General features: G+C 36.7%; 1 protein-coding gene across 1 annotated transcript; it reads left to right on the forward strand.

Moving 5' to 3' along the window:
• Positions 1–2330: 2330 nt before the first annotated feature.
• On the forward strand, positions 2331–8887 carry grk7a (G protein-coupled receptor kinase 7a). The gene is made up of 4 exons (XM_052128912.1): positions 2331–3079; positions 3255–3692; positions 6687–6967; positions 7793–8887. The coding sequence occupies exons 1-4, from the start codon at positions 2483–2485 to the stop codon at positions 8124–8126; spliced, it is 1650 nt and encodes a 549-aa protein (XP_051984872.1). The 5' UTR covers positions 2331–2482; the 3' UTR covers positions 8127–8887.
• The last annotated feature ends 1618 nt before the right edge of the window (positions 8888–10505 follow it).

Raw genomic sequence — 10505 nt, forward strand, 5'->3', positions numbered from 1 at the left:
GTGATGAAAGAAATTATGAAAGACAGGGAATGATTTCTACGATTAAATGTCAGGAATTGTGAAAAACTGTATCACTGACAATATCAACTCTCATAAGAGAACAGTGGCAATCTAATGTAGAACTCTCTTTTTTCCACAAAATAAATGTAATAAAGAGAATAATGTCTGTTTCAGTTTAATATTTAAGAGAGGAGAGATACCCAGAGAAATGATGCTGAGCCTTGTGAAGAAGAAGCTGTCTGTCACATTATTAAACCAATCAGGTCAGAGTTAACTGGTCATGGAAAACCTCATTTGTTTTGTTACTAGAAACCGGTAGACCCACCTTCCTCCTCATGCTTGCAAATTGTTTTTCCAAACAGAAATTTATACCAAAAGTGTGAGCGCAACAAAGGGAAGACGGAACAATGTATATCGGATTATATCTGGAAAAATGTTATGCCACAAACACAAGTCATTTACATGTTTGCAGCAGTTTATTTTACACATGCAGACTGATTTTACGCGGTCAATCCCTTTTGCTATTCATGACACCTTTACTTGCATATCACTGATTGCAGGTTTGCAATGTTTTTGGCCATGTTTAGGTGCAAAAACAGTGAAAAAAGGAAGTCAGAAGAATACACACCAAATTTACTTTGTGTTAATACGAAATCACAGGATCACAACACATCATTTACACTTATGCAAAGCATTAAAGTATTGATAATATTTTTTATTACGCTTGCAACTGATTTATACATTTCCAAACTTTCTGTGTGCATGCAATTTATTTCAATGCTTGCAATTTTATTTACTCTTTCACAAATATTACTCTGCACATGCACAGTTTTCTATCACACTTGTAACTTCATTTACGCTTTTACAAATCTTAATCTGCACATGCAAATCATTTAGGCACAATTTTACCTTCATAGATCGTCCCGTATTGAAGTATGAAATGATACATTACAACTGAACCGTTTTTGTTTGTTTGTTTGCTTTTTCAGGCTAGAAAAGGCAAACATATGAACTAGATTCATATGAATAACTATTTGGGATTTTTAAGTCTCAGTGACATCACATGAATTCTAGCCAGAGAGATTTAATAAGATGAGCTGGACAGACAATAGACAAATAGTAAGCATCCTGTAGAGACAGTAATTCATTAAAAACTTTAAAAACAAGAGACCTACCTTACATATTATTATTATTATTATTATTATGAATAATAATAATATCCAAAGTATAGTGCAACACATATATCAGGTTAAACTTTTCATATTGCACTCATTGAGTGCCCATTGAGAAATAATGACCTCAGTCTTGTCTTATGCTTTTGGAGGGGAAAAGTTAGTCTACTTAAAAAGTTGCTGATAGGCTTTTGTGCAGTCATCTGTTACATGGTGCAACAGCAATTTGTCTTTACAAGCAATCTTGTGTTAGAATACTTGAATAACTAAAACAGAAAGAATGTGGCAGGAAGACATTAACACATTGACTTTCGGTTCATTCATTTTTTGACAATGTCAAACAGTGCCTTATGAAATTTTGGTTTCAATTGTTGTTAAGAAGGGTACATTTTAAAGGAAAAGTTTGCCCATATATTTAAATTGTCATGATTTACCCTCAAGTCATCCCAAGCCAGTAAGAGAACATGTTGATACTGCTCTTTTTTTCTGTAGAATGAAAGTGAATGGTGATTGAGGCTGTCACTCCCTAATATTCAAATATAAACATATTTTGCATTCCATAGAATAAAGTCAAATAAGTTTGGAACAACATGAGGGTTTGTAAATGATGACAGAATTATCATTTTTGATAAAACTATTCCTTTAACTTCTGCTAAAAATCATTATGCTAAATAAACATATTTAAACAGATTGAATGGTAAATCTTCATAAAACAAAAATGGACATATTTAATTTCTCATCTCATTGTCAGAGTCAGCAGATGGCCATTTGCCCCTTTCAGTATTTTTAGTATTGCCCCTTTTAGTATTTGGTCCGACAATAACTGTTGGCCTATGAACAACAGGAGGAAGTTTAAGTGAAACCTGCTGCCCTCAGCATTTTGTACTTATGCTGAGCTGTTAGCTCCCACAATTTTTCTCCTCTCATCGTATCATCATTTGTGTTTGAACAACAGAGCCTGATGGCCAGCCATTAGCTACCGCTCTGCATCGGCCTAAATATAGCCAGCCCTAAAGCTTCTTAGTGGGAGAACCCTCTTATAAGTTCCTTTCCTTGAATAGCAGCTGAGTATAGACCACACAAATATACTTAAGTGAAAATCCCTTGCAGGTATTTAATTCTAAATGAGTAATTACTGGGCTGTCAGTGTGTCTTGCCCTCCAGCTGCATGTGTCTTAGTGGCTCATTCGCGCCTTGGCTTTGGAGTGGGTTGCACACAGACGCACTGACCACTGGCATCTTCTAGCCTGGTAACACAGTCTGTGGTACTTCCATTTCTCTGGATTGAGTAACCCAACACAGCCGCCAGAATGTGTGACATGGGTGGACTCGATAACTTGGTGGCCAACACGGCCTACCTGAAAGCCCAAGGTGGAGATGACAAGGAGATGAAGAAACGTCGCCGAAGTCTCTCTTTGCCTAAGGCGGATCAATGTGCAGCACTCAGGTCAAGTCTGGAGAAGGACTTTGAGACCCTCTGTGAAAAGCAGCCTATAGGGAAGAAGCTGTTCCGAAAATTTCTTGATCAAGCGGGACCAGAGTGCGCTGCTGCTGCTGAATTTCTGGATGATCTAAATGATTGGGAATTGTCTGAGGCGGCTGCCAAAGACAAGGCTCGTACAAATGTCATTAACAAATTCTGCAAGGATGGCTCCAAGAGCTTCCTCACCTACCTGACTGGAGATGTAGCGACCAAGTGCAAGGCAGTTTCTGACAAAGATTTTGAGGATGTGATGAAGCAAGTGAAGGAAGCCACCAAAGAGTACCTCAAAGGCAAGCCATTTACAGAATACCAGACAACCCCATTCTTTGACCAGTTTTTACAGTGGAAAGAATATGAGAAACAGCCCATCACTGATAAGTACTTCTATGAATTCAGGACACTTGGCAAGGGTGGATTTGGAGAGGTATGTTCTTTTCATGAAGAGTGAAAATATTGAGATTACACACATTTTAAAAATGTATTTTATCGTAAATATGTTGAATGTATTTCAGATTTGCATGTAGAGTTTGGAGAGCATTTTTGGATCCAAGATTTAGAATGTAATCTCTAAAATTTTACCATGTTGTTTGCACTTTCAGGTGTGTGCAGTGCAGGTGAAAAACACGGGCCAGATGTATGCCTGCAAGAAGCTGTGCAAGAAACGTCTCAAGAAGAAACATGGTGAGAAAATGGCCCTTCTGGAGAAGAAGATCTTAGAGAAGGTCAACAGCCTGTTTATTGTCAACCTGGCTTATGCTTACGATACCAAGACCCACCTCTGCCTGGTCATGAGCTTGATGAATGGAGGTGACCTTAAGTATCACATCTATAACATTGGTGAGAAGGGTATCGAAATGGACCGGATCATCTATTATACTGCTCAGATTGCTACCGGCATCCTGCACCTGCATGACATGGACATTGTCTACCGTGACATGAAGCCTGAGAATGTGCTCTTGGATAGCCAGGGCCAGTGCCGTCTTTCAGATCTCGGTCTTGCTGTGGAGCTTCCAGCTGGAAAGACCATCACCCAAAAGGTGAGCTAATTGCATGTTTTCTATACTTATTACAGTTAAAGGCATCACACAACTTTTGGGTATCTTTTAAGTATGCTTGCATGACATGAGAGTGGAAGTCAATCAATTGTGTTTAGTTGTATCTATTCTTTACTTAAAAGATTATTTCACCAAAATGATAAATCTGCCATCATATTTCTTCCAAATTTTCATATTTGCATTAACTATCCCCCTTAGGTAACTATCCCTAATTAAGTACAAACACTGTCTCTGACCTCAGATTATTTGGCTTTTACATGGTAATTCAGGGGATTACTGTCTTGTTAGAGTAGTATTCTGCACTGTTATACAATTCTTGGAGATCTTCGTCATCCTGAGAACAACTATACCCATCATGGATGCTAAAAGACTGCATGCAGAAGGTATACACAGATCAGTTAGCGGCATTGTCCTCATCTGCACCCTTGGCTCATTGTCTCTTTATGTCCTTACAGTATGGTTGAAAGGATTCTTGGAATGAATGGAACTCATCCACAGGTTCTGGTTCTGAAAGGTTCTAATTTTTCAATGAGTAGCTTCCAACTATGCCATACTAAAAATGTCTCTCTAAAACAAGAAGTTGACTTAACCTAAAGGGCTCGCAAGTGCTTCACCTCAATCTATCATTTTTTTTAATCTAACCTAATAAATGTGCTTCATGTGGCAATTTCTAAATGAACTTTTACTTAAGTCAAAAACATTATATAATATCACTGAATCAACCTCTCTACATAAGATTACACCAACAAAACATATTTTTTAAGGGTAAGATCAAGCTGAAAAAGCACCTTAAGGAGTCAATTGCAGGTATTTTTTTACAGTGCAGTGTTCCTCAAGTGTGGTTAATGACCCTCTGCAAAATGAAATTCACAAAGGCTGACAGACTGTTATCCTGTCATCGAGATAAAAGAATAGTTGTACTAACCATGCTACTATTGAGACACTTTATACCTTCTTGGTGCATTAGTAATAATAAAGTGATTGCGATTGAGAAACTTTCTCATAATAGTAAGATCAAAACATAATAAATGGATGAAGTATTTGTACTGATTAAATGATATAAGAATTCTTGGTGAATTTTCTCTCTGAGTGGAGATTTATGGAGGTAAAAACATCAATAAATTATAGCTCTTTAATATTAAGGGCCCCAATTTAATTTCACAGACAAAACATTTTTCAGTGCTCAATACATTTTGTACAAAGATTCAATTTAAATGAAATATTAGCTTCCAATAAGTTGTTCAAACAGTTTGTTGGTGCTAAAAGTTACATTCTAAGACCACATATATTTTTATACATTTGAGGCAAAATCAAAGCATTTTCAACCAAAACGTATTAATGTGGACATGACATAAAGATACATAGTAGATGATAAAAATGATAGCAAAGGGAAGCATTGTAACTTCTATTCTTTTTAAAAAGCATATCTTCAAATATACATATAGATATGTTTTAGAGGTTAGCCTATATTTTCAAAAGTCAAAATTAAACATCATTCATGGAGTGACACTAAGCTTATTATCCAGTGCCCTTCTTGAGTCCTCAGTGCAGGTTGAAGCCCAAGCTGAACCACAGAGGGTTTGGTTGGCTTTACACTCCTGATCCTCTTAAGAAGCATTACACAAAGCTGCTTCTGATCAGACCACCAAAGGCAGGGGGAGGGGGAAGCATTACATTTTATTTATGAATGAGTTTAATATTAGATATTGTAACACCTTAATGATTATCACCAATTATTGCTGTGTTCATTTCATTGGTCTTTGCTGAAAGCTATTGGCTCTTAATAGAATCTTCATGTCCTGAAGATTTCCCAACTGGAGTGCCATCACCCAGCAGTTTGTTTTGTGTAACCAGACTATATGCACAGCTATAAACTCAATGATATGAAGGTTGAGACATTGATATCACTATGTGGTTGTCATGCTAGCTGAGCTGATTATGTTAGACAAGCACAATGACGGAGCCTCCAGTCTCATGTAATCTCTATGTTTTAGCTTGTCAACCCTTGGCATTTCAGGAGCATTCTTAAATTAAGTCTTAAATCATAAATTAAAAAGGTTTCTTCAAGATATAATTAAGCATTATTTATTCTTGCTTGTGTAATGTAATACAAAATTAATTTAATTACACTCATGTTCTCTGCATGCTATGTATGACTCTAGGTCATTGCCAAGTCAAACATCTGGAGATTATTTTGCCAAAACATTTGGAACATCATGATTATTGTTTATAAGCTAATATAAATGTTATCATGTTGAAAATCCAATATGATGAGATAACACTCAAGAAATTCACTCAAAGAAAATTATCATTGTAGAAGCCAATAATGTAATAACTACTGTAATGTAATAACTGCCAATAACGTAGTATATATTCCATTCTTAATGTAATAAAAGTCAGTATTGTAATAACTTACCAATAACGTAATACATTTTTGCCCATAATCTAATAAATTCTTACATTATTGGCTGCTACAATCATTCTTGTAAATATGCAAATAAGCTGAGGTGATAGTTCTAGTTTTAGATTAGGCCTATAGCTATTAATGAATAAGTCTAGATGAAACAAATGTACACATGTCCAGTTGATCCTAAGAATGGCTGTCTTTATATAAGCAGACAGTGTACTTCATCAGAGTGGATCGGCACATGACTCCTGACAGGTAGTAGAGGATTACGATTAAGCTTCTTCTCTCTGGCAAAGAGAAGATGTAATGTAGGAGTATAGATAGGATAGTACTTACATAAAATGATTTGCCATAAAGGGTAAACTATTTCAGTGCTGTCACCTTAATAAATGCCACTGACAAACATCCAGTCCAGTTTCATGCAAATTCATTGCACTGAATTTCAAGCAACAAATATAATTGGTTCTCATCGAACCACCCAAAAGATTAAAAAAAAAGTAATAGTAATATTAGTCTGTGATTATTTCTGCCCAAAACTAAACAATGGTCCTTTGTCCCTATGTTCACAGGCTGGAACCGGTGCATATATGGCCCCGGAAATTCTGAATGACACACCATACAGGACATCAGTGGACTGGTGGGCTCTGGGCTGCAGTATCTATGAAATGGTAGCTGGCTACACCCCCTTTAAAGGTCCCGAAGCCAAGAAGGAGAAGGTGGAGAAGGAGGAGGTACAGAGGCGCATCCTCAATGAAGAGCCCAAGTTTGAGCACAAGAACTTTGATGCCTCCACCACAGACATCATCAAGCAGTTCCTCAAGAAGAAGATTGATGAACGTCTTGGCTGCAAGTAAGTCCTTCTATCCCTCTTAACTACCTGATCCATCAGTATGAAGAGGTTAAAGCAGGATACATAAGACCCTAACCTAACCTGTTTGAAATCCTCCACCTCAAGATTCTTCACTTTCTCCAGCTTTCATCCAAAGATATTGTAGTGATTTCCTATCACTGGGCAAAGATGAGGTTTAGGTTTCTTTTGCCATCCACATAGGACAAAAATACTCATCAACATATCATTTATGAAAATAATTGGTAAATCTTAACATAAAAATTGCATATGTCAAGAGAATATTACGATTTGTGGCATAATGTCGATTGCACAAAAATAATTTAGACTCATCCCTCCTTTTTTTAAAAACAAAAAAACAAAACAAAAAACAGTTGAAATCTAGGATACAGTGAGGCATTTACAATCGAAAAACAAATTGGGCCAATCCTAAAACGACTGTATTAAACATTGATTTAAACAACTTAACAGCTCAAATAATACACAAGTTTTAACTGAAGACTTAGTGTAACTGCTTTTATAAAATTGTGAGCTTCTTTTCTAAAATTATACGCTTCTATTATAAGCATTTCTGCTTTTAAACCCTCCAAATATTGGTCCCATTCACTTACACGGTAAGTGCCTTTTTTGTAAGAAAAGAAGGAACGAGCCATTTCTAAAGCGTTTCCAAACAATTTGTTCGTCGCCAGAGAATCAAATGTAATAAGCATTGTAGTTACAGTACATGACCTGTTTCCAACATGAAGGCAAAAGTCCAAAGGGCATCAGAACTCACATTTAAGTCCATGTGGCCAGGATATTTTCAACAAAATGTGTGCTTTTTTATAGGAGTGATGATCCCAGGAAGCACGAGTGGTTCAAGTCCATTAACTTTGCTCGTTTGGAGGCTGGCCTTATTGACCCTCCCTGGGTGCCCAAACCCAACGTTGTCTATGCAAAGGATACAGGTGACATTGCTGAGTTCTCTGAAATCAAGGGTATTGAGTTTGATGCAAAGGATGATACATTTTTCAAAGAGTTCAGCACAGGCGCTATTCCCATTGCCTGGCAAATGGAGATGATCGACACTGGACTCTTTGATGAGCTCAGCGACCCCAACCGGAAAGAGTCAGCAGCTGGCTTGGATGACGACAAGAAATCAGGCACTTGCACGCTCCTGTGAGGGAACAATCCAGCCGCCCAGCCCAGAATTCCCCAGGAAATGTAACTGCATTCAGTGGCACCACTAATAAAAATCTGTTGCTCAGTGTTGAAGAAGAGTGAAGCATGGGTGGGAAGAGATGGGACATTAGTCCATTGTAGCATAGAGGGAGATTCATATTGCTTCAGTTACAGAGCCACAGGGTCTGAGAAACACTCTAGACCATCCATGATATGGTGGACTGAGCTTTGGACCAGACAGGGAAGCAGGTGCTCACCTTCTTCTCTGCAGTTCTTTATGTCTTGTGAAGTAGTCAACCTCCTATCCAGCAGGGGGTGTAAGTAAAATTACCATTCCATATTGAGAAGATGCTAGAAGTGTAGTCAAGATCTACAGACTGCCTAAACAGACTTTGAGATTATTATGTAACCATAGCAACATAGGTGTGTGATCAGAAGCCAGAGATGTCTGGATACACAAAGTTGAGATATTCACAGGAAGAAGCAGCTTGCGTTCCAAACATCTCTCGACTTGCCAAAGCACAATTTATTTGTGGATTAGTTAAAGTAATTACTAGTACACAATTGACATCTACACATACTCCTACAAGAGTATTATAGGCTACTATGACACAGGTAAACAGATAAAAAGCTACATTCTAACAAAAGTGCTTTTGACTGAACTGTGTAATTGTAAGTAGTTGTCGCATTAATTGTCCTTTGTTGCAATAATTCATGATGACCTCCATGCTTCACTAGTTTGATAGCAGGGCTATACTGATTATGCACTTATTGATTTTTAAATATAATTTTATGTATAAATATGTACATATACACAATATATATATATATATATATATATATATATATATATATATATATATATATATATATATAATGTAATAAATCTCTATATAATATTTGCTCTGAAATTAATTAAAAACAGCTTGGTTAATTAGCATTTACAGGTAACAATTCCATTTGTGTTTTGTTACTAATGTCCCATGATATCAGAGTGATAATTTTCTGGGCAGGAAACTTCAGCTGAAAAAAGGTCACAAAGACAGGGCTTTTGTACTGATATGTCTGCTCAATCCTCACCAGTTGCTCTACATAACCATGGTAAAGGATGTGTCCCTTTAGTCCTCAGTGGTGCTGCTTCTATGATGCCGAATAAAGAGATGCAGTGAGCAAAACCTGTTACTGTGAAGCATACAGTATGTGGCAGAAATGGACCAAACAACTTGTCTGCAAATTAATTATTTGTTCCTTGTCTTTGCCAGGGTTCAGTTTTTAATGTAATTGTGAATAAACCTTCAGAGAATGATTCTATATAGAATTGTCAGATATTTAGCAGGGACGTGGATACATGATAAAAATGGGTCAATAAAATGTCTTTTACAGATTTCTTTTCTGAGCTTTTTTTCCCCCTGAAATGGTGGTAGTTGGTTTGAAAGTGTTTGTGTCCTTGTTTTTCCAGTACATATTCCTAAGATAATGGCATCTAAATTTAATCTCAAATGCGATGCTTAATGAAGATTAAACCAGAGTCAAACTTTTTGTTGGTACTAAAAATATTACAGGTCAGTCTGCAAGAGTCAGATCCCATGCAAAATCTAATAATATTCTTTAAATTAAGACCATTATGTTGTCAAATTACAGACGGCCAGAAAAGTTCTGGTCTGATTTAAGAACGCTGCACTTATCTTATAAAGACGATAATCTGGCTTACACTTGCGTACTTAAATCAACCTCTAATCCCTGCAACCTCCAACCTGATTTGCTGAACCAAGAAGAGTGACTCTCACCAGGCTCAATCCAACTTTTGATATACCTGTACATAGAAATAATCATTCGACACTAAAGAATGGATCTGCTTCCTGCATTCATGTTTTACTCAGCAACTGTATGCCATGTACATTTGCAAGTGTAGTTGACAAATAACATGAACAGGAACTTTCTTATTCAACATCAAGATTTAGGTATATATATATATATGCCAGGGTTCATTTATGAATGTTTAAAGACAAAAATGTGTAAATTAGGTGGTCACCATTTTTATCTTCAGTTCACTTAATCCTGTGGTGTGACACATTTAAAAGTGCAAATATTAAATGTAGGCTCAGAATTATTCAAGGGTATAGCTATATGATACTTTTACAAGTTAGTTGGAGAATAGCATGTCACACTGAAAGACTTAATATCAACTACCCAAACATATATTCTCCATATACATACAGTATACAGTATATGAATTACAGTTACCATGTTGTTTAATATACAATTTTATTCTGCTTATGACTGGGGTTTTGATGGTGTGATAGTAAGTAAAGACAGGAAGAAAGACAGTTCTCCAGATGGAGAAGCTAAAGACCCTGTTAACCCAAAAAGATCCCCCCTC

The sequence above is a fragment of the Xyrauchen texanus genome, chromosome 6 (genome assembly GCF_025860055.1).
Source record: "Xyrauchen texanus isolate HMW12.3.18 chromosome 6, RBS_HiC_50CHRs, whole genome shotgun sequence".
NCBI lineage: Eukaryota > Metazoa > Chordata > Actinopteri > Cypriniformes > Catostomidae > Xyrauchen > Xyrauchen texanus.

Coding starts and splice junctions, on each gene's coding strand:
- grk7a (XM_052128912.1), top strand. CDS start 2,483: ATGTGTGACATGGGTGGACTCGATAACTTGGTGGCCAACACGGCCTAC. Junction 3,080..3,254: donor GCAAGGGTGGATTTGGAGAG/GTATGTTCTTTT, acceptor TTGCACTTTCAG/GTGTGTGCAGTGCAGGTGAA. Junction 6,968..7,792: donor GATGAACGTCTTGGCTGCAA/GTAAGTCCTTCT, acceptor GCTTTTTTATAG/GAGTGATGATCCCAGGAAGC.